At 36.5% G+C, this 24,221-nt stretch overlaps 2 protein-coding genes across 4 annotated transcripts in view; one reads left to right on the forward strand and one right to left on the reverse strand.

The window, feature by feature from the left end:
* The window catches only part of LOC121228147 (uncharacterized), a 35,729-nt gene extending 16,326 nt beyond the window's left edge, over nucleotides 1-19,403 (reverse strand). For 2 of the 3 annotated variants that reach the window (XM_041111324.1, XM_041111323.1), the window contains exons 1-3: nucleotides 18,949-19,379; nucleotides 18,551-18,658; nucleotides 18,110-18,452 (exon numbers count right to left, since the gene is read on the reverse strand). In XM_041111324.1, the coding sequence (XP_040967258.1) occupies nucleotides 18,141-18,452; nucleotides 18,551-18,658; nucleotides 18,949-19,248 (720 nt within the window). In that variant the 5' untranslated portion in view covers nucleotides 19,249-19,379 and the 3' untranslated portion in view covers nucleotides 18,110-18,140. Of the gene's footprint in view, nucleotides 1-17,859; nucleotides 18,453-18,550; nucleotides 18,659-18,948 lie in introns of those variants that run through there. The other variant, XM_041111322.1, reaches the window with a different exon arrangement.
* Nucleotides 15,698-16,060, forward strand: LOC121228055 (uncharacterized). Its single transcript, XM_041111184.1, has one exon. It carries the CDS (start codon nucleotides 15,698-15,700, stop codon nucleotides 16,058-16,060), a length of 363 nt encoding a protein of 120 aa, XP_040967118.1.
* Nucleotides 19,404-24,221: the final 4,818 nt, after the last annotated feature.

The following is a 24,221-nucleotide window of genomic DNA, read 5'->3' on the forward strand; positions in this document are numbered from 1 at the left end:
GTTATTGTTAGGTTTTCACTTATCATTTTATGATTTCCTATTAGCACCATTACTATTGTTATACTCAAATTGTCTTTCATCATCTCCCCCACCATTACCCTTCTCTTTGGGCTTGAAAGACTCAAACTTGTCTTTCCTTAAAACAAGTTTGATTAAGGCCTACCATGATCATGGCTTTCGATATTTCTTGGACCCTTCAACGTCTCAATTCCTATTTAACCCATAGCTTCAACCTATCCATGAAATAGAATAATATTTCTTTCTCACTTAAATTTGTGATTGAGGGCATCAATTCAATAAACTCGTTCACATACTCCCAAATTATGCATTGTTGCAAATACTGACGCAACTTAGCCCGACCTTCCTAGATATATTGAGAGTAAAACTGCTCCTTGAACTCTTTTAAGAACTCCCAAGTCCCAATTGTGACCTGATCACACCTTTCATCTTTGGACCTACGCTACCACCATAGAAGAACAAAATCAGTAAAATATCTAGCAATAGTATTTACCTTAGCATCATCATCCTTGATACGAATGATACAGAAGTATTAGTTCATCTCCCACAAGTTGTCCACTTACCTTTTGGGCCTTGCCCTCTTAAACTTCTCCACTTCTGGAACATCAATCTTTTTGGTTTAATGTTGCACCCAACACCCCTTTACCCACAGCGGCTTAACAAACAACAAGTTCTCCCTCGAGCTCCTCAATTATCGTGCTCAAAGCCTTTGTCATGACTTTAATTTCCTCTTCCAAAGTCATCACCAAGGTCTCGAAAACATCGTCCCTCATTGTCAACTTATCCTCAATGGAATTGACCAATGCTCACACTACTTCAACATTGGAACTAAGAGACTCCAATATAAATTTCCTAAATTGCTCTTCCATCAAGTCCAACTTTGCAGTACATCCCTCAATTGCTTCGAGTGTCCCCCTCACATCCCTAATAGATTCCTCGAGATTTACCATTCAACCTTTCAAAGTTGACAACTTGCCCTCGATCAGCTAACTTTTTTAGCTCTTTTACAAGTCTCCGTTGACTCAATCTAATCTTCTACTCCTTTCATCATTTCAATCAACACCTTTAAACCTTAGCTCCGATACCAACTATCACAAAGGTAAAACTTTAATCTCACAATTCGTGCAACTTTAGGTAATTTCTTTGTCGCAAATCCCCTTAAATCAACCTAGCTCTCGAGAAATGAAAATTCACAACAGAAATTCTCCAAAGCTCCTAAAGTAAAACAAAAGCAACTATAAAAAAGCAACGAGAGAACAAAAAGAGCCACAAGAAAACAACCCTCACAAGATGATTAAGTAAATGCTCTCAATAATATTCAATAATTATGAATAAAGATACAATGGTATTATATGGGATAATTATAAATAAAAAAGAATACCATGACTCCCCTCGATTAAACAGTACAATTTAATTTATATCGACGATCAAAATCGAAACCAATCTTTAATTTGAGTTTTTTAAGGGATTGACATGATCCCTTAATATTACAAATCAAATTTTTTAAAATTACAAATCTCCTAAGATTAATTTTCACATTTACCATGGCAACCCTAATTTTCTTTTAAGTATTTTACTAGGCCACCAAAGCTTGAAGTAGATGAACTTCTCGACATATTATACGAATCGAGCCAATTCAAGTGGGTCGAATGAGCCTCATCTAAATAATTAACCTCCATTAGACGCTCTTTGTACATTAGTCATGGGTTTTGATCCGCGACCCATGACACTAGTATGTACAATACCACAAGTGCTAATTTTGTTTTGAAATATAGTTTGCCCTTATTGTTAGTCCTTTTACCATACACAGACCACTTCAACTAGTTACTTTCCTTTCACATAACATGTCTATTTCCTCGTAATCTTCCAGTATACTAATGATTGGAGTCTAACTATCCTAAGTGATAAGCACTGTTAAACCTTAATTTAGTGCCTAATTTCTTCTACACCACTCTATTAGGGGGTAAAGTGACAAACCTTAATGAAGTGAGATGAATGTTGGTCGCATTAAATTCTCTTTTGTTCCCTCTTTTATGCAAATGATATTGTATTCTCCTAGAATGTAAAAATACTAATAGTGCAATAGTATTCCCCTAGAATGTAAAATACTATTAATGTTTTTATTCTCCTCATATGTAAACTACTACTATTGCAGTTAATTTTGTTGAAAATGTTCTATCACTAATCGTCTGGTTATTATTTTGGTGTAATTGATTATGATGTGATACATTGCTCTAGTTTCAATTGGTTTTAGAATTCTAAAGGGAATTGAGGAATGTATTAAAAAGGTTTAGCACTAACCTTAAATTGAGAAGACGAAACTTTTATGAGTTTTTGATAAAGTAGGTCTTAAATTCTTTACTTTTTTTAAGGGTAAATAAGAGTAAATGAAGATAGAGCCCTAGCATCTATTGATAGAGTACTGAACTTGTAATTTTTGAGCAAGCATCAAACCCAAGTGGCCTTAGTTAAGAAAAATGATAATTCGAGTACGAACAAGAATTAGATAAAAAAAACAACCAAAAAGTGAGTGGTTTTCTAATATAGATGTTTTCATTGGAAAACAATATCAATGGAGGAATAGGAACTAGAGTTTTACATTTATTTAATTTCTTTAAGAGTTTTAGTTTTACTAGGTTTTCTATTTCCTTATAAACTTTAAATTAAGAATTCTATTAGGACTTTAAATTAGGAATTAGATTAGGATTTTACTTTATAATTACCAGCCTATAAAAAGGCTGCCAATATGAAACAAAGGGAGGAGTTTATTTTTATCACAAACGTTAGTTTGGGAAGGGGGTTCAGTCAAAGACGAATCTGCCTTTGAGTAACCATAGGTCGAAGCAAGGATACTTTCTCGTCTAGACCTGTGACTAGATCTTACGCCAATGCGCATAACAACTTGGTATCAGAGCCAGCTGTCATGGGTGACGAAAAAACTTTGACAGCCAAGCTAGAGGCATTCATAGAACAAATGACTACAAGGCAACAAGCATTAGAAGAGCAGATGGCGATCTTATCTCTTTCAGTCCAAAAGACAACGAAAGGGAATTCAGAAAAAAATAATGAAGAACAAGGCAGCAGTGGAGGCAAGAAAAAAAATTCAGATTCGCAACATGGTGTCGGCATGGTGCCAAGATACTCCAAGTATGATGGTGTTGGAGATCCTTTAGGATGGTTAAAAAGATGCGATAATTTTTTTGGCAATCAGCGGACCAACGAAGAAGACAAAGTCGGCTTAGCTTCATTCCATCTCTTAAGAGAAGCACAATTGTGGTTTGATCAAATCGAGGAAGAAGAGGTAAATCTGGATTGGGAGCGCTTTAGAGAGTGTTGTCATGTCAGGTTTGGGCCACCTATGAGTAATAACCCCTTGGGGGAACTTGCAAACTTAAGACAAATTGGGACGGTAGAAGAATATCAACGCCAATTTCAATCACTACTGGTTAGGACTACTGATTTTAAACCTCGACAACAAGTAAACCTTTTTACTGCCGGATTGGTAAAGGAACTTAGAATTGATATCGAGATGCAACAACCGGGAAACCTTGGAGTTGCAATGAAAATGGCTCGAGCTTTGGAACGTAAACAAAAAGTCTCTTCCAAGATGTTATCTCAAACCAATCTAAACTTATCAGCTTTCCAAAACGCTAGCAGCACTTCAATTTCTCCAACAACTAAGAGCTTTGCAAAGGGAGGAGGACAAACAACGAAACGAATGGGGAATAACAGCAAAATAGGTTCTTCCGCACCATTTATCAAAAGATTGACACAAGCAGAAATGGCGGAGAGAAAAGCCAAGGGATTGTGTTATAATTGTGACGAGTCTTACTCCATGGGGCACAAATGTAAAAGGCTATTTTGGATAGAAGTACCAGATATTGAAGATGAGCAAGATGATGAGGTAGATGATCTTGAAATTTCCTTACATGCCATTAGAGGAACTGTGACAGCCTAAATTGACCCTAGTCGGAAAGCGGTTTCGGGACCGTTAAACCGAGTCACCAAAGTATTTGAATATGATATTTATTGTCTAAAATATGTGAATATAAATGTGTGAAAGTTTTAAGCTTCGATTTAGTCGATTGCATGTGAATTTAGTTAATAGGACTTATGTGTGACACTTTTGAAATGTGATAGGTTAATCTATAAGGACCTATTAATGCATGTTAAATTACCCAAGTTTTAGATAGTGGCTGGCCATGCAATGGGTTAAAACATATTATAAACATTTTGTGTTAATGTGTTGTGTTAAAAATAATAAAATAAAAGGTTAGTAATAAAGTAATTAAAAGGGAGGGGTGATGAAAACAAAATTGTTTCATCCATGCTCCTCCATTGCCGTGACTTGAAGAAGGAAGAAGAAGAAGATTCTCTTGCTTCATGTTCGGTTGGTTGATGTTTAGGAAGAGGTATGTTTGATGATTATTCCATAAAACTCATGCATACTTTTAGTTGTTAGTTTGAATTCTACCTAGCCCATGGTTTAAATTTTTGCTATTTGAGGGAGATGATACTCGGCCATGGAAGTTGCCTTCCTTAGTTGGTGTTTGATGTTGTGGTAATGAGGCTAGAAGATGATTGAGTTTGAGTGCTTAACAAAAAGGATTAGATGTGAGGGTGTGTGAGAATTAGAAAAGGATGGGTCTTAGCAACTTCATGAAGTATTCGGCCATGGTACTAGAATGTTGTAATTGTGTTTAAACTTAGAATTATGTAGTTGTATGGTTAGTATAGGTAGGGATGACCAAATATGAGAGCATGAATAGATGAAGAGTTTTGTAATTATAAAAAAATTGGTTAATTGATATGTGGTAAATGTTAAGTGTTAAATGAAATAGGAATGATATCATGTTGGAATAGGTGTATTCGGCCTTTGATTAAGTATGTAGATGATAGTGATAGATTGATGTTGCACATTCGGCTATAGGTAAGCATATTGATGATCTATCTTAACTTAGATAATCGGCTAAAGGAGAATATTAGCTAATATGTTGAATTTGATTCATGATTTCATATATATCACTCTAATGTCTGATATATATATGGGCTAAGTACCTTGAATTTCTCTCGATGTTCAAGATGATTGAATCAATTTATTTGTTAAATTAAGCTCGAAAGCAAAGGGGAACTAAATCCGATAAAGGGAAAGAAAAAGTAATTGAATAGCTGTTGGAGTCGTTCGACAACATTCGAGGTAAGTTTTCGAGTAATGGAACTTAGTTTATGATTTGTTTAAGTCATGACATATAAGCATAACAAATAAACGGTGATATAATGATTCTATTTGAGTTATATATTGAGGTAATTAGTTCATACTTATGACGGGCAGCCGAATGCGTATAGAGATCATGTTATAAAGCAAATCGAAATCATGTTCTTTGTATGTGGCTATTGAGCCGAAAATGGTAATGGTTGATAAATGTCTTGTGTTTGAATTCTAGTATGAAAATGAAATATAGATGTGTTATGACTTATTGATATATGTGCATGATTATTCGGATGATATCCGGGCTAAATCCTGAAGGCCTTTGTGCTAGTGACTATATCCGGGCTAAGTCCCGAAGGCCTTTGTGCTAGTGACTATATCCGGGCTAAGTCCCGAAGGCATTTGCGCTAGTGACTATATCCGGGCTAAGACCCGAAGGCATTTGTGCGAGTTGCTATATTCGGCTAATTCCCGAAGGTACTTGGATTTGGAAATGAGTGATCTTGCTGTAATAATTTCAATTAACACGCTCATAAAATTCATGAAGGTTAGAGTAGTCGAACCCTGAAACAGGGGAGACTTTAACTAATAAACTGTACTAATGGGCATGACCAAAAATTCTAGAAAAATATTTGTAGATGGATATATGAGTCTAGTTTTAGGAAAAATTTACGGAATCAGTTTTCGAGTTTTGGAACTCGAGATATGATTTTTGAGGTGACTGTGACACAGTTAGCCAGCTTGACTGGAAATTTTAAAATAATCTGTGTATATAAATGAATTAAGTCTGTTAACACCTCGTGTTCGACTCCGGCAACGGTCTGGGGTATGGGGCGTTACAATTTTATTGGTATCAGAGCTACAGTTTAGTCAATTCTAGGACTACCGTAATACGTTCGGGTCTAGCTATGCATGCCATTGTGTGTCTATTTGATAGTGTGGTGATTTCTGACAGTTAAAAATGTGTTTGTATATAGTAATGGATCTCGATCCCAACCGAGCAGTAGCTGATGATCTTCAGAGTGTAGCGCCTACTCCCGCACAAGGGACAGCACCGGTGGACTCTCAACCTATTGCTCGTAATCAGAATGATGAAGCTAGACAGGCTTTTTATAGCGTGATGAATGATTGGTTCAACCAATACATTCGAACTAATACGGCTGTTCCACAACCCCCATTCCCGACTAATACAACCCCTGCACATGCGATACCTCCGGTAACTGACCAGATAAGGTTAAATAAGCCCCCAGTTGATAGAATCCGAAAACACGAGGCTACTGAATTTAAAGCTACAGACAGCGACGATGCCGAGCAAGCTGAATTTTGGTTGGACAACACTATTCAGGTACTTAATGAACTATCTTGCACACCCGATGAATGCCTAAAGTGTACTATCTCCTTGCTACGTGATTCCGCCTACTATTGGTGGAATACGTTGATTTCTGTTGTGCCCAAAGAGCAAGTAACTTGGGAGTTTTTCCAAACCGAGTTTCGAAAAAAGTATATCAGCCAGAGATTCATTGATCAAAAACGGAAAGAATTTCTTGAACTTAAACAAGGTTCCATGTCAATTACTGACTATGAAAGAAAGTTTGTAAGGCTTAGCCGGTACGCGCGAGAATGCATTTCTTCAGAAGCTGTGATGTGTAAACGTTTCGAAGATGGACTGAACGATGATATAAAGCTGTATGTTGGCATTTTAGAAATCAGAGAATTTGTGGTACTTGTCGAGCGAGCTTGCAAAGCCGAAGAGCTCAGTAAGGAGAAAAGAAAAGCTCATAAGGGAGCAAAGGAGTTTCGTAAGAGATCTTCGGGAAAGCCCTTTCAACAGTCATCAAAAAAATTTAGAGATGATTTAGGCCGATCTAGAGACACTTCGGGCTTTTCTAGACGATATCGTGATCGACCCCCTGTGAGTACACAAGTCACTTCGGTCGCCAGTGTTGGAAATGATCGTTGAGACAGAACAGAGTGCCAGTATTATGGTAAATGGCATTCGGGGAGTTGTAGATTCCATGACCGCTCCTGTTATAAGTGCGGATCAGTTGACCACTTTATTAAAGATTGCCCGAGATTGTCTGAACAGAATGTAAATCAGAGTGGGAAACCGGGTGCTACTACTGCTCGAGGTAGACCATCTAGAAATACGAGAAATCCTAGTGGCGGTCAGAGATGATCTAGAGACGCTACAACCAAATCTGAGGCTCGTGCTCCTGCTAGAGCTTATGCTATACGTGCACGCAATGATGCTTCTTCGCCTGATGTTATTACCGATACTTTCACTCTCTTTGATACTAATGTGATTACTTTGATTGACCCTGGGTCTACTCATTCTTATGTATATGCGACTTTAGCATCCAGTAAGACTTTACCTGTTGAGTCTACTGAGTTCGTTATTAGAGTGTCGAATCCTTTGGGTCGTTATGACTTGTTGACAAAGTGTGTAAGAAATGTCCCTTAGTAATCCGAGGTTCCTGTTTTCCGGCCGATTTGATGCTTTTACCGTTTGATGAATTTGATGTTATTTTCGGTTTGGACTGGTTGAGCATACATGATGCAGTTGTGAATTGCAAAAGTAAGACTATTGATTTGAGGTGTGCAAATAATGAGATAATCCGAATTGAGTCTACTGTTTCGAATGGATTGCCAACAATAATATCCTCGATGTTAGCTCAAAAATATGTGAGAAAGGGGTGTGAAGCGTACATTGCATACGTACTCGATAATAAAGAGTCAGAAAAGAGACTTGAATCGGTACCAGTGGTTTGTGAATATCCGGTTGTTTTTCCCGAAGAATTACCGGGGTTACCACCTGTTCGGGAGGTAGAGTTTAGCATCGAACTTGTACCTGGGACTACACCGATTTCGATAGCTCCGTATCATATGGCACCAACGAAATTGAAAGAATTGAAAACTCAGTTGCAAGAGTTGATGGATAGAGGTTTCGCTCGACCGAGTTTCTCGCCGTGGGGTGCACCAGTATTGTTTGTGAAAAAGGACGGAACCATGAAATTGTGCATCGACTATCGTCAGCTGAATAAAGCGACAATAAAGAATAAATATCCGTTACCGCGTATTGATGATTTGTTTGATCAACTAAAGGGAGCCTCAATGTTTTTAAAGATAGATTTGAGATCGGGTTATTATCAGTTGCGAATTCGAGATTCGGATATACCCAAAACTACTTTCAGAACGAGATACAGTCACTACGAGTTTTTAGTGATGCTGTTTGGGCTCACTAATGCCCCGGCGGTATTTATGGATTTGATGAATCGGATCTTCAGACCGTATTTGGATCGGTTTGTAGTTGTGTTTATCGATGATATTTTCGTTTATTCGGAAAATGAAACCGAACATGCTGAACACCTGAGATTAGTGTTGCAGATTCTACGGGATAAGCAGTTATATGCTAAGTTCAGTAAATGTGAGTTCTGGTTGAGAGAAGTTAGCTTTTTGGGGCATGTGGTATCTGCATTGGGTATTCGAGTTGATCCGAGCAAAATTTCAACCATACTTAACTAGAAGCCTCCGAGAAATATTACTGAGGTTCGGAGCTTTTTGGGACTTGCCGGTTACTACAGACGGTTTGTAAAGGGTTTCTCGATGATAGCCACACCAATAACGAAACTACTTCAGAAAGATGTTAAGTTTGAATAGACAGAAAAATGTCAGAAAAGTTTTGATCAATTGAAAACTTATTTGACTGAAGCTCCAGTACTAGTGCAGCCCGAATCAGGTAAGGAGTTTGTTATTTACAGTGATGCATCCTCACTTGGGTTTGGTTGTGTATTGATGCAAGAAGGTCGAGTTGTAGCTTATGCGTCGAGACAATTGAAGCCTCATGAGAAAAATTATCCAACCCATGATCTCGAACTGGCTGCCATTGTATTCACCTTGAAAATATGGCGACATTACTTATTTGGTGAGAAGTGCCATGTATATTCGGATCACAAAAGTCTCAAATATTTGATGACTCAAAAAGACTTGAATCTGCGACAAAGGCGTTGGCTTGAGTTATTGAAAGATTATGAGCTTGTCATTGACTATCACCCGGGAAAGGCTAATGTGGTTGCAGATACTTTAAGTCGTAAATCACTGTTTGCTTTACGAGCGATGAATGTACACCTGTCTGTTCTATCCGACAATGTGTTAGTAGCTGAATTAAAGGCCAAACCATTGTTGATTTATCAAATTCGTGAAGCTCAGAAAGTCGATGATGAATTGGTTGCAAAACGGGCTGAATGTGTTTTGAATATGGAATTAGAGTTTCAAATTGACAATGAAGATTGTTTGAGGTTACGGAGCCGTTTCTGTGTTCTAAGAAATTCAGAACTTATTTCGATGATTCTGAACGAAGCTCATTGTAGCCGAATGTCAATTCACCCGGGGAGTACGAAAAAGTACAACGATCTAAGACGTCAGTTTTGGTGGCATGGTATGAAACGAGACATTTTCGATTTTGTTTCGAAATGTTTAATATGTCAACAAGTGAAAGCGGAACATCAAGTGCCTACAGGTTTACTTCAGCCGATCATGATACCTGAATGGAAATGGGATCGAGTCACGATGGATTTTGTATCTGGGTTGCCATTGTCGGCAAGTAAGAAAGATGCGATTTGGGTTGTTGTTGATAGACTGACTAAGTCGGCTCACTTTATCCCCGTACGTACGGATTTTTCATTGGATAAACTAGCTCAATTGTATGTTTCTCAGATTGTAAGATTATACGGGGTACCTATTTCTATTGTGTCGGATAAAGATCCGAGATTTACCTCGCGATTTTGAAAGAAATTGCAAGAAGCTTTGGGTACCAAGTTGCATTTTAGCACTGCTTTTCATCCACAGACTGATGGTCAATCCGAGTGGATAATTCAGATACTCGAGGATATGTTCAGATGTTGCATCCTTGAGTTTAGTGGTTCATGGGAGCAGTATTTACCTTTGATTGAATTCGCTTACAATAATAATTTTCAATCAAGTATTAAGATGGCACCTTACGAGGCTTTGTACGGACGTAAATGCCGTACACCATTGTTTTGGACCGAGCTCGGTGAAAGTAAAATTTTCGGAGTTGATTTGATTAAAGATACTGAGCAGAAAATAAAAATAATTCGCGAAAGTCTAAAGGCAGCATCAGATCGTCAAAAGTCGTACGCGAATTTAAAACGAAGAGATATTGAGTATCAGGTGGGAGACAAAGTATTTCTTAAGGTTTCAACTTGGAAAAAGATACTCAGATTTGGCCGTAAGGGCAAACTGAGTCCGAGGTTCATAGGGCCGTATGAAATATCCGAACGAGTTAGTCCAGTGGCATATAGATTGATTTTACCCCCTGATCTCGAGAAGATTCACAACGTTTTTCATGTTTCGATGCTTCGACGTTACAAATTTGATCCTTCGAACATAATAAATCCCTCCGAGGTTGAAATTCAAGCCGATATGAATTATGAAGAAGAACCGATTCGTATCCTAGCCCGTGAAGTGAAAGAGTTGCGAAACAAAAGGGTTCCGTTAGTAAAGGTGTTATGGCTCAAACACGGGATCGAAGAAGCTACTTGGGAAACCGAGAACTCTATGAAAGAACGATACCCAAACCTATTTACCAGTAAGATTTTCGGGGACGAAAATTTATTAAGTGGGGGAGAGTTGTGACAGCCCTAAATTGACTCTAGTCGGAAAGCGGTTTCGGGACCGCTAAACCGAGTCACCAAAGTATTTGAATATGATATTTATTGTCTAAAATATGTGAATATGAATGTGTGAAAGTTTTAAGCTTCGATTTAGTCGATTACATGTGAATTTAGTTAATAGGACTTATGTGTAACACTTTTGAAATGTGATAGGTTAATCTATAAGGACCTATTAATGCATGTTGTATAAATGATGGGTTTGCATGTCAAATTACCCAAGTTTTAGATAGTGGCCGGCCATGCAATGGGTTAAAACATATTATAAACATTTTTTGTTAATGTGTTGTGTTAAAAATAATAAAATAAAATGTTAGTAATAAAGTAATGAAAAGGGAAGGGTGATGAAAACAAAGTTGTTTCATCCATGCTCCTCCATTGCAATGACTTGAGGAAGGAAGAAGAAGAGGATTCTCTTGCTTCATGTTCGATTGGTTGATGTTTAGGAAGAGGTATGTTTGATGATTATTCCATAAAACTCATGCATACTTTTAGTTGTTAGTTTGAATTCTACCTAGCCCATGGTTTAAATTTTTGCTATTTAAGGGAGATGATACTCAGCCATGGAAGTTGCCTTCCTTAGTTGGTGTTTGATGTTGTGGTAATGAGGCTTGAAGATGATTGAGTTTGAGTGCTTAACAAAAAGGATTGGATGTGAGGGTGTGTGAGAATTAGAAAAGGATGGGTCTTAGCAACTTCATGAAGTATTCGGCCATAGTACTAGAATGTTGTAATTGTGTTTAAACTTAGAATTATGTAGTTGTATGGTTAGTATAGGTAGGGATGACCGAATATGAGAGCATGAATAGATGAAAAGTTTTGTAATTATAAAAAAATTGGTTAATTGATATGTGGTAAATGTTAAGTGTTAAATGAAATAGGAATGATATCATGTTGGAATAGGTGTATTCGGCCTTTGATTAAGTATGTAGATGATAGTGATAGATTGATGTTGCACATTCGACTATAGGTAAGCATATTGATGATCTATCTTGACTTAGATAATCGGCTAAAGGAGAATATTAGCTAATATGTTGAATTTGATTCATGATTTCATATATATCACTCTAATGTCTGATATATATATGGGCTAAGTACCTTGAATTTCTCTCGATGTTCAAGATGATTAAATCAATTTATTTGTTAAATTAAGCTCAAGAGCAAAGGGGAACTAAATCCGATAAAGGGAAGGAAAAAGTAATTGAATAGCCGTTGGAGTCGTTCGACAACATCCGAGGTAAGTTTTCGAGTAATGGAACTTAGTTTATGATTTGTTTAAGTCATGACATATAAGCATAACAAATAAACGGTGATATAATGATTCTATTTGAGTTATATATTGAGGTAATTAGTTCATACTTATGACGGGCAGCCGAATGCGTATAGAGATCATGTTATAAAGCAAATCGAAATCATGTTCTTTGTATGTGGCTATTGAGCCGAAAATGGTAATGGTTGATAAATGTCTTGTGTTTGAATTCTAGTATGAAAATGAAATATAGATGTGTTATGACTTATTGATATATGTGCATGATTATTCGGATGATATCCGAGCTAAGTCCCGAAGGCCTTTGTGCTAGTGACTATATCCGGGCTAAGTCTCGAAGACATTTATGCTAGTGACTATATCCGGGCTAAGTCCCGAAGGCATTTGCGCTAGTGACTATATCCCGGCTAAGACCCGAAGGCATTTGTGCGAGTTGCTATATCTGGCTAATTCCCGAAGGTACTTGGGTTTGGAAATGAGTGATCTTGCTGTAATAATTTCAATTAACACGCTCATAAAATCCAAACGATAAGGTATGTTCCGTATATGCATCGGAAAGGTTGATTCCTTTCAAATAGTATTTGCTCAATTGATTAACGAGCTTCCGGCCTCTAGTTAGGTTTGATTCCCTGTGTATGAATATAATGGTTGAAGCGTGAAGTAAGTATGATTTTGAGAACATACATATATGAAATTATTCATTTAGTCATATGAATGCTATACTTTAGTTGTAAATAATTTCATTACTCAAAACTTACTAAGCATTAAATGCTTACTCCGTTTCTTTAATTCTCTGTTTTATAAATTTTGTTCATCAGCTATCGGACTCGGGATTGTCAAAGTCGAAGTCGTCCACACTATCTAAGCCCTTTTGGTACTCTTTTAGTTGAACTTTGATAGAGGCATGTATAGGACTGGCCTTGTTGTTAATTAAGTACCTTTTGGTAATGTATATATTCGGTCGGCCATGCGAAAATGGCTTATATATTTTGAGCATAGCGTTATAATCATTTTGTATATATATGGTTATTGAGAGGTGTGGAATTGCTTGGCAATGATTAGCCATTGGAATGGTTAATCACGATCATATTTGGTGCTATGAATGTCAAATGGCTAGTTGAATCATGGAAACTATGAAATAGGTGAGATTTGCCTTAAAATAGATGCTGACAGCAGCAGTGATGTGAGTTTGAAAAATCACTAAAAATAGTAAGAATGTAATTAAATAATGAATAAATTATGTAATCGAATCTTGATGAGTCTATTTTCATATGGAAGAAGCGAAACGACCATATGAGCCGTATTTTATGAGATGTTTAAGTTTTTGTGAAACAGGGCCAGAGCGATTACTGGATCCCCTGTTCTGACTTTGGAAATTCACCATAAATTAACCAGAGATAATTAGAAGTCATGCCTTATATGTACAGATTCTTTTTTGAGTCTAGTTTCATTAGAAACAAACGGCATATGTATTGGAGCCCTGTACAGGGAGATATCTAAGTCGTAATGCATGAAGGTTAGAGTAGTCGAACCTTGAAACAGGGGAGATTTTAACTAATAAACTGTACTAATGGGCATGACAAAAAATTCTAGAAAAAAATTTGCAGATGGATATATGAGTCTAGTTTTAGGAAAAATTTACGGAATCAGTTTTCGAGTTTTGGAACTCGAGATATGATTTTTGAGGTGACTGTGACGCAGTTAGCCAGCTTGACTGGAAATTTTAAAATAATCTGTGTATATAAATGAATTAAGTCTGTTAACACCTCGTGTTCGACTCCGGCAACAGTCTCGGGTACGGGGCGTTACAAGAACTTGCAATTCATCAACTATGCAACTACCAGCAAAGGTGTCAGGGAAAACAGTGTTAGTTCTCATTGATTCAGGCAGTACACATAACTTTCTACTTGAAGGTCTAGTGCCAAGATTGGGACTGAAAATACAAAAGAAATCAGGGTTGCAAGTATGTGTGGCAAACGAAGAACGGGTTCCTAGCATTGGCATTTGTAAATCAGTACAGTTCGTTGTGGCCAATAACAACTTTCAAGCTAATTTTTATACAATACCATTAGAAGGGTTTGATATGATTTTAGGGGTTAAATGGTTGTGTACCCTTGGTCTAATTTTATGGGATTTTAGCTCCTTAACTATGCAATTTGCAGTAAACAAAAAGATACTCTGGCAAGGGTAGCACCCAGAGGAAGTTCCACGACTTAGTTTGATACAGGGACAGGATTTAACTATATAGTATTAGATAAACTACTGGTAGAATTTGCGCATTTATTCCAAGAACCATCTGGGTTACCTCCTAACCGCAAATGTAACCATCGTATAACTCTTAAACCAGGAACGGGACCAATTGTAGTCAGGCCTTATCGATATCCACATTTTCAAAAGGATGAGATTGAGAAGCAGTGTGATTAAATGTTACAACAATGAATCATTCAACCCAGTAGATCACCATTCTCTTCTCCAGTACTATTAGTAAAGAAGCATGACGGGTCATGGCATTTTTGCATCGATTATCGAGAGCTTAATGCTTGCACTGTTAAAGACAAATATCCTATTCCTGTCGTGGATGAATTGTTGGACGAACTTCATAGGGCAAAATATTTTACAAAATTGGATTTACGGTCGGGATATTTTCAAATTAGAATGGCAACCACTGATGTGGAAAAGACAACCTTTCGAACCCACCATGGACACTTTGAGTTTCTTGTCATGCCCTTCGGGCTTACCAATGCCCCTTCCACATTTCAGAGTTTGATGAATGACGTTTTTCACCCTTACTTGCGTAAGTTTGTTTTAGTCTTCTTTGATGACATATTAATTTATAGCAAAACATGGACTGAACATATCCATCATGTAAGATTAGTTTTTGAATTCTTGCGGGATAATATGTTGTTCTTAAAGAAATCCAAGTGTTTCTTTGGAGAGTCTCAGGTAACCTACCTCGGTCATGTCATCCATGGTGAAGGGGTCGAGGTTAATCACACTAAAATTAAAGATGTCATCGATTGGCCAACTCCTAAAACTACCAAGGCTCTACGAGGCTTTCTTAGGTTGGCAAGATATTACAGAAAATTCATCAAGAATTATGGACAAGTGGCTGCACCCTTAACATCTCTTCTAAAGAAAAATGCCTTCAACTGGACTAAGGAAGCTGATGTTGCTTTCACTCAATTAAAAACTTCTCTTTCAGCAGCCCTAGTTTTGCAATTACCCAACTTTGCGGAGGAATTTGTGGTTGAATGTGATGCTTCGGACAGTGGGTTTGGAGCCGTACTGCAACAAAAGGGACACCCCATTGCCTTTTTCAGTTGCAAGGTTGCAAATCGACACTTTAAGTTGGCTACTTACGAACGTGAATTAATTGGTTTGGCAAAGGCAGTGACTCATTGGCGACCCTATCTTTGGGGAAGGCACTTCCTCATCCGTACTGATCACTTCAGTCTTAAGTATTTGTTAGACCAATAACTTACGACATCCTCACAGCAACATTGGATCAGCAAGCTAATGGGGTTTGATTTTCGAGTGGAATGTAAAGCAAGAAAATTGAATAGAGCTGCAGATACTTTATCTAGAAAAGACGAAGACTTACCACACCTCATGATTGTTTCATTCCCTCAAGTTGAAATTCTTAAAGCCATCAGACGAGAAATAGAAGCTTCCCCAGAATTATCACAACTCCAGCAAAGAATTCTACAAAGAGAGTTGGGGTCCGATTGGGTTGCACAAGATGAGTTGATTTTCTTTAAAGGGAGGTTATACCTTTTACCTACCTCACCAATTATTCCCACTCTTATCTCCTCCATACATGCTATGGCACATGAAGGGGAATTGAAAACATTGCATCGTCTTCACCAAGATTTTTTTTAGAAAGGAATGAAGCTTGCAACCTCAGAATTTGTGCAACATTGTTTAGTATGCCAACGCCACAAATGGCAAAATTTACAGCCTACAGGTTTACTTCAACCTCTTCCAATACCACAACATGTTTGGGCTGATATCTCTATGGATTTCGTGGAGGGTCTAACTAAAGTAAAAGGGAAATCGGTACTTATGGTGGTTGTGGACAGACTGTCGAAGTACGCTCATTTTTTACATTTGTCCCATCCATTTACTGCTATATATGTTGCTACCGTTTTCTTTGCAGAGGTATTCCAACTTCATGGCTTGCCGGAATCCATAGTTTCGGACCGTGATAAAGTTTTCCTCAGCCTGTTTTGGAAGGAATTATTTTGTCAAAGTGGTTCTAAGCTTGCTTTTTCCTCAGCATACCATCCCCAATCTGATGGTCAGACAGAGGTAGTTAACCGAACAATAGAAATGTACCTACGATGCCTCTCTAGTGATCGTCCACGACAGTGGGTAGATTGGGTTCCATGGGCTGAGTATTGCTACAACACCTCATATCACACTGCCCTAAAGGCCACTCCTTTCCAATTAGTATACGGTAGGGATCCACCTCGACTTCTCTCCTATTTAGCTGGTTCTACAAGGATTGAAGCTGTGGATAAGGCTCTACAAGATAGGGATGCACTTTTACACAATGCTCGGGATAGACTCTTGCAAGCTCAGCAACGAATGAAAGCCACTTATGATTTAGGGCACAGAGAGTTGAATTTTAAAGTCGGGAATTGGGTTTGGTTATGGCTTCAACAGTATCGACAATTGACGATAACTAAACAGAAGCATCACAAGTTATTGCCAAAATATTTTGGTCCTTTTAAAGTCTTGAACAAAATAGGATCAGTGGCCTATCAGCTTGAATTACCTACAGGCAGCAGAATACATGATGTATTCCATGTTTCTTTCCTCAAAGAATACAAGGGACCTCAACTAGATGCGGTAGGAGACTTGCCCTTAGTATATGATGGCAAGGCCTTGCCTACTCCACAAGCTATTATTAATACCAGGCTTAATCGAGGTCGGCGGGAACTATTAGTGCAATGGGCAGGATGTCCTCAAGAAGATGCCACTTGGGAACCAATTGATAATTTTCGAGCAGCTTATCCTGAATTTGAGCTTGAGGACAAGCTCAACTCCGAGAGGGGGAATAATGATATAGATGTTTTCATTGGAAAACAATATCAACGGAGGAATAGGAATTAGAGTTTTACATTTATTTAATTTCTTTAAGAGTTTTAGTTTTACTAGGTTTTCTATTTCCTTATAAACTTTAAATTAGGAATTCTATTAGGACTTTAAATTAGAAATTAGATTAGGATTTTCCTTTGTAATTACCAGCATATAAAAAGGCTGCCAATATGAAACAAAGGGAGGAGTTTATTTTTTATCACAAACGTTAGTTTGGGAAGGGGGTTCAGTCAAAGACGAATCTGCCTTTGAGTAACCATAGGTCGAAGTAAAGATACTTTCTCGTCTAGACCTGTGACTAGATCTTACGCCAAGGTGCATAACATTTTCATACTCTCACTCAATCATTTATTTATCCACATGATTTAAATAGATTAACTGAAACAAAGTAAAAATACATAAAGTACTATATGATTTAACATTCTGGCATCGACTTGGGGGAAAATATTTGCAAGATAGAAGGCAAGAAGAGCAACCAACAGACGAAAATTAAAACTATACTCTAAATGCAAGGACGGATTGTGGAAATAGCATTTTAATAAAAGCTATACGGTGCAAAATGAGCTAATAACATGGTATTGAACTCCAATCAAACACGAAAATATTACAAAAAACATTCAAAGTTTAAAAAACTAAATAGAGTGAAGAATGAAGTATTCATATGAATCAGATCTCTATTTGTAATCACAAAAAGCTATTCTACCCGATTTACAAACATAAATGTCATAGTACAGTAAGAGCACCAGTTTCATCCCAAGGAGTAGAGGCAAAGACAGATGTAGACATAACATCAATAGAAAAGCAGAAGGAAAAAGAATTAAAACTTACCAATAATAAAAGCCAACCAGTAGAAGCACCATTAAAATATCTTATTATACTGGCTGGTGAGAGAATCTCTGAGGTTAGAATAAAGACCAAACAGTGAGTACTGCCGAAGATTCTCCACTTCATACCACGAGTTGAGAGCAGAAAGGTGCTTATCGGTCCCGGAAAATGCTAGCTGTATCCCGAGACTGCAATCGACAGACCCTCCATGGTTTTTGCAGCTGCTCGTGTTGATTGCACAGTTTTGCTTGTTTAAACACACAAAATTTGAATTTCCTGAGCATTGAGCACATCCATCCCTTTTCCAAAACAAGTTTTGCAACCTTCCTTTCTTAAACTCAAGCACCTGCATAAACGACAATTATCATCAGTTTCTACAGACCTCACAAGGAAAAACTAATACCATAAGAAGGGGAAAAAAAAACATTCTGGTTAATCGCTTACAAGAGTGAAGCTTGTTACAGTGTATGAACTGTTTGCGACAAAAGCGGGCAGGGACCTTGCAGCGTATTTTCGACCAGAAAATGCAACCATATACCCACCAACGGAGTCCTGTAAACATCAAAGCTTACATATTCATGTTATACAAGAAAACATATATTCAACTGTGTTATTCGCTTCGATATTAAATTCTAATCGTTTTCTCATTTTAATTGATTGTGCAAAAAGCAAACACTAAACGGGAACTTAAAGATCAAAGTAAATGTACTAATTTAACTGATTATAATCCATGGATACCGTATCCAAAGATCCCATAATTTCATAATTTCCATAGTTGAAAAATTCATGAAATTATTAAACAGAAATGGAAAAAAGAGAGAGAGAATTGGAGAGGGGCTAACCGGAGAGAAGGAAGAGACGTTGATGGTGAGGAGAGATATCTCGTCAACTTTAGGTCTAAAGAGAGCGACAGGAGAATTGGAGTTGGAGAGAGAGAGGCGGCGGTCGCAAGGAGACAACTGAAACGAACTGTCGAAGAAAAAAGATTGCCTTGATCCGAACGCGATCCCGAACGTGAACCCATCCGATAACTGCACTGTGGTGTCCGAACACGGCGTGTACGGGTTGTTCATGTCGTCACTTGATTCCACTGCCGTCATCATCAGAAGGAGAGGAAGAAAATAAACCGCCGGTTTCACCATTTTTCAAAACTGGAAAATATCCCTTCAAACTTTTGAAGTTGTGTGTTTTTCTGGTTGAGAAAGAATTGAAGAGATCGGGGGGAAGTTGAGAGTAAAAAGGAGGTTGGAATTTGAATTCCTTATGTGTTTGGGCCTCAAAGCTGAACCGGAGATTCAGCCCATTGTGTTCAGGCTAGAACACATCGAGTTGTATGATTTATCTATCAATAATTTATAAACTAGAGGCTAAACTACCCTATTGCTCATTCATGTATTACTCTATTTTTGTTTTGGATTTTCAATTGTAAAATGTTTTAGGTTTATCTGATATTGAATTTTTTTAGTCACTCATTTATTAAATCATTAAAAATATAAATGACTTTTCTTTTAATTGAAATAATATCAAATTTAACTAGCTAACATCTTTCAATTGGGCCTAAATTCTATTTACAAAATAATTTTTTTAAAATATATAAAAATACATAAATTTTAAAAAATATGAAAAATAAAAAATAAGTAAAATATTTCAAAATATTCATAAAAATAAAAAATAGATAAAAATCCAAAAAGATGGAATGATCAATTCCTTTTCTCTTTTCTTGATTATGCTTTTCTAGAATGAAATGGGTTGTGAAGAGATTCTTTTCTTGGTTGATCTTTGTTTGGGTTCTTGTTTTTTTTTTTTTTAGTTTAATAGATTTATTAGTTGGATTTAGCCACTAGAATTGTAAGGGCCTAACCACATGATTAGGCTTAGAGTTGCATTTAGGATTGTTTTGGAGATTCAATTGCTAGGTGGGATTTTTCTTCTTTCTTTCATTCATTCTTTTTTTATTTTTTTGCGAGGTGGAGTGTTAGGGTGTTGATTGTTGTTAAATTTGGTGATGAAGATGAAAATACAAAAAAGAAGATACTTCTACGAAAGAGTTTCTATTCAAGAAGTAAAACACATTAAGTTACAAATGAACATACTTTAATAGCTAAAAGGCTATAGAACTAACTAACCCTTTTCAACTAACTTGCTAACATACTCTTAACACTCCCTCTCAAGTTGGAGGAGTGATAGATGTCCTTCACCCCTAATTTGGAAACAAGATAACCATGTTGCTGAACTCCAAGTGCTTTAGTCATAACATCAAGAAGTAGTTCTTTTGTGCATATATATTGTGTATGTATGAAGCCCTGTTGAATTTTTCCCTTATAAAGTTACAATCGATTTCTATATGCTTAGTTTTTTCATGATAAATAAGCCTTGTTGCAATTTGAAAGGTTGTTTGACTGTCACAATATGGTTTTGCAAGTTGCATATCTTCTACTCTAATGTAACACCCCCGTACCCGAGACTGTAGTCGGAGTCGAGCACGAGGTGTTAACGGACTTAATTCATTAATTAAACAGCTCAAACAATTTATTTTAGAATTTCCAGACAAGCTGGCTAACTGCGTCATAGTCACTAAAAAAATCATATCTCGAGTTACAAAACTCGAAATCCAATTCTGTAAATTTTTCCTGAAACTAGACTCAGATATCTACTTACTAATTTTTTTCTAGAATTTTTGGTCTGGCAAATTAGTACAGTTTATTAGTTAAAGTGTCCCCTGTTTCAGGGTTCGGCTACTCTGACCCATGTGCACTACAATCAAATTTCTTCCTGTACAGAGATCCAATGACTATGAATTTTGTTTCTTTTAAAAATAGACTCAATAAGGAATCCATACATATAAAATTTGGGTCCTAATTATTTTTACACAATTTATGGTGAATTTATAAAGTCAGAACAGGGGATCCAGAAATCGTTCTGACCCTATTTCACCAAAACGTAAATTTATCATAAAATACAACTTTTTTACCTATTTTGTTTCTTCCACATTAAAAATAGATTCATTAAGATTCAATTACATATTTTATTCATCATATAATTCTATTTCTACTATTTTTAGTGATTTTTCAAATTCACATCACTGCTGCTGTATGACACTATTTTATAGCCAATTTCACCATTTTATGGTTTTCCATGGAGTAGGTAATACATTAAGCATACATAGCACTAAATATAAATTTTGATTAGCCATTCCAATAGCTAATCATCAACAAGCATTTCCACATCACTCATTCACCATATCATAAGATTATATACACAAAAGGATTATAATGCTATACATGCCATATTCCCAAAATATGCAAGCCACTATACCGAAATGGTCTGTTGATAGTGTGAGTGTGCCTCCGACCGTCTTGATCTCCAAGCCGGCTTGTCAAAACTACAAGGAATAGAAGGGAGGGAGTAAACATAAATGCTTAGTAAGTTCACATGTAAATAGCAAGTAACATAACCATGCAATAATACGAATTCCACATTTGCATAATATCACCAAAGCATTCATATCATATTTCTCATTCATGATCTTACCATATTATTGTTATATTGAAGTCTCAACCCGAGGGTTAAGTACATACCTGTACAAAGTATCCGTTCTACAACACTTACCAACTAGTCACTTTCATCTTGAGAATTCTTCCATTTCACTAGAACTTTACCTGTTGAACACAATCGGAATATAATTCGGATACATGGATTTCATGCACGTAAGTGCCATACCCGCAGCTAGACAAACTCAATAGCCTGCGGAAATTATGTAGCTAAGCTACCATGTAACCCACCCATAAGTGAACTCAGACTCAACTCAACGAGCTCGGGCGTTCGCATCCATAAGTGAACTCGGACTCAACTCAACGAGCTCGGATGCCTAGTTACATCTTACGAACTCGGACTCAACTCAATGAGTTCGGAACTCAAATATCTTAGTGACATGTCACTTGTATCCTAATCTATTCCCAAGGTTCAAACGGACTTTTTCCTCGATTACACATCTTTTCCCTCTTCCACAGAATGTTGAAACCGATACTCGGTAGCAATTCATATTTAACAAGTACCACACATAATTTGCATATTACTCAATAATAACCACAAAGCATAATATTTCATGATATTAATCATCATATCATATAAATAACATTAAATTACTTAAAATGACAATTATGTTACTACATTTACACATGAACTTACCTCGTATGCGAAAATGGTCATTTTTACCATTTTGTCCATAACTTGGTATTTTACCGATTTTAGCCCGAATTTCGATTTTCCTTGCTCTATCATTTCAAATATAGCCTAATTAGGACTCATATTATTCAAATCAACCCAAAATCATATTTTTTTCAAAATTACAATTTTGCCCCTAAACTTTCACATATTTACACTTTTGCCCCAAATCTCGTAAATTAAACTTCACCCTATTTTCTTATGTTTTGTGACATGCTGGTCATTTTTCCCTTCTATAGCAATATCCAATTCTCACTCTAACATGTATTTATGAACATTAGGTATTTTTACCGATTATGTCATTTTAGTCGTTTTTACGTAAAATCACTTAGCAAAAGTTGTTTAACACAATCTCAAGCTTCATATTCTACCATAAAACATCAAAATTCATGCATATCATTCATGGGTAAATTTTTAAATATAAACCCTAGCTCAAAATATTGGTAGAAATAGGTAAACCGAGCTACGAGGATTTCAAAAATGTAAAGAACATTAAAAACGGGCATAGAATTCATATACAATCAAGGCTTAAAAGTGTTGAAACCCTAGCTATGGTGGAGAGCAAAATTCAACAGCAATTTATGGAGAAGATGATCATTTTTGTGTTATTTTTCCCATTTTATTTCATTTAATATCCAAATGACCAAAATGCCCTTCCTTACTAAACTTTCAAAAATTTCATCCATGTCCAATTTTTTTCCATAAACTTAGAAATTGGTCAAATTGCTATTTAAGACCTCCTAATTAATATTTCAAAGCAATTTCATACTAGAAACTTCTAGAATGCAAGTTTTGCAACTTATTCAATTTAGTCCCAAATTTCAAATTAAGCACTTTATGCATTGAATTTCTTCACGAAAGTTTCACACAATCATGAAATAATATTATAGACCTCAAAATAATTATAAAATAATTATTTCTATCTCGGATTTATGGTCTCAAAACCACTATTCCGATTAGGCCGTAATTTGGGATATCACAACTCTCCCCCCTTTAGGGATTTTCGTCCCAAAAATCTTATCGGAAAAGTGGTCTTCACTTAGATTCCTCAATTTCATATTCAGTGCTGAAGAACTTTCACTCAGGCAATGCCTCCAATATATCTTTTTAATTTCTCATATATTCTTAAAGCTTATGGACTCATCTCTCAATTGTTCTTAAATTTTCAACCCTTCTCAGTTTCCCTTGTCATCTTGACATAAAACCAGATCTCAATTTGGTTAATGGGGACTAGAATTCCAAGAAATCCAACAATAAAAGGGACCTGCACTATTCCAAAATAATCATACATATTTTCATCATCAATAAATCACAATCCAATAACATCTGAATCAAATTACAGTACACGTCATTACACTCTGAATTAATAGGTAAATTTTCACCGTGAGCTTCATACAATTCTTTCTGTATAAGCCTCGGAATAATAATACCATGAATCAGATCCAATTTGAAATTCAACATCAGAAGTCGATCTTCACTGTACTCTTTTAGTTTACTACTCACTATCACATTTTCCTCTTTCCGCTACGGAAATAATTCTGATATAGCCTCGAAAATAATCCTTTCTCATTTTCATCCTAATATCAATACTGGCAGAGATAACTCTGGTAGATCCTGATGCTCGGCTTTAACCCCATTAACAACTCAGATTTTCCGTGGCATCGAACGCTCTAAACTATTACATTACCTTATTGTCTTGAATCACATTACAATTCATACAGATTGAACACTCGAGTCGATCTTAATCACCAGTGAATGACATTTCAAGTAATCCTTTCTTCTAGTTACAAAACAATTCATCATGCCATCCTTTACTATTCATTCCTTACGTTAATCAAAACCGTCTTAATTGTATTAGCTCAAATAACCAAAATATCTCAATTGAAGACAT

The sequence above is a fragment of the Gossypium hirsutum genome, chromosome A04, assembly GCF_007990345.1.
Source record: "Gossypium hirsutum isolate 1008001.06 chromosome A04, Gossypium_hirsutum_v2.1, whole genome shotgun sequence".
Taxonomy (NCBI): Eukaryota; Viridiplantae; Streptophyta; class Magnoliopsida; order Malvales; family Malvaceae; genus Gossypium; species Gossypium hirsutum.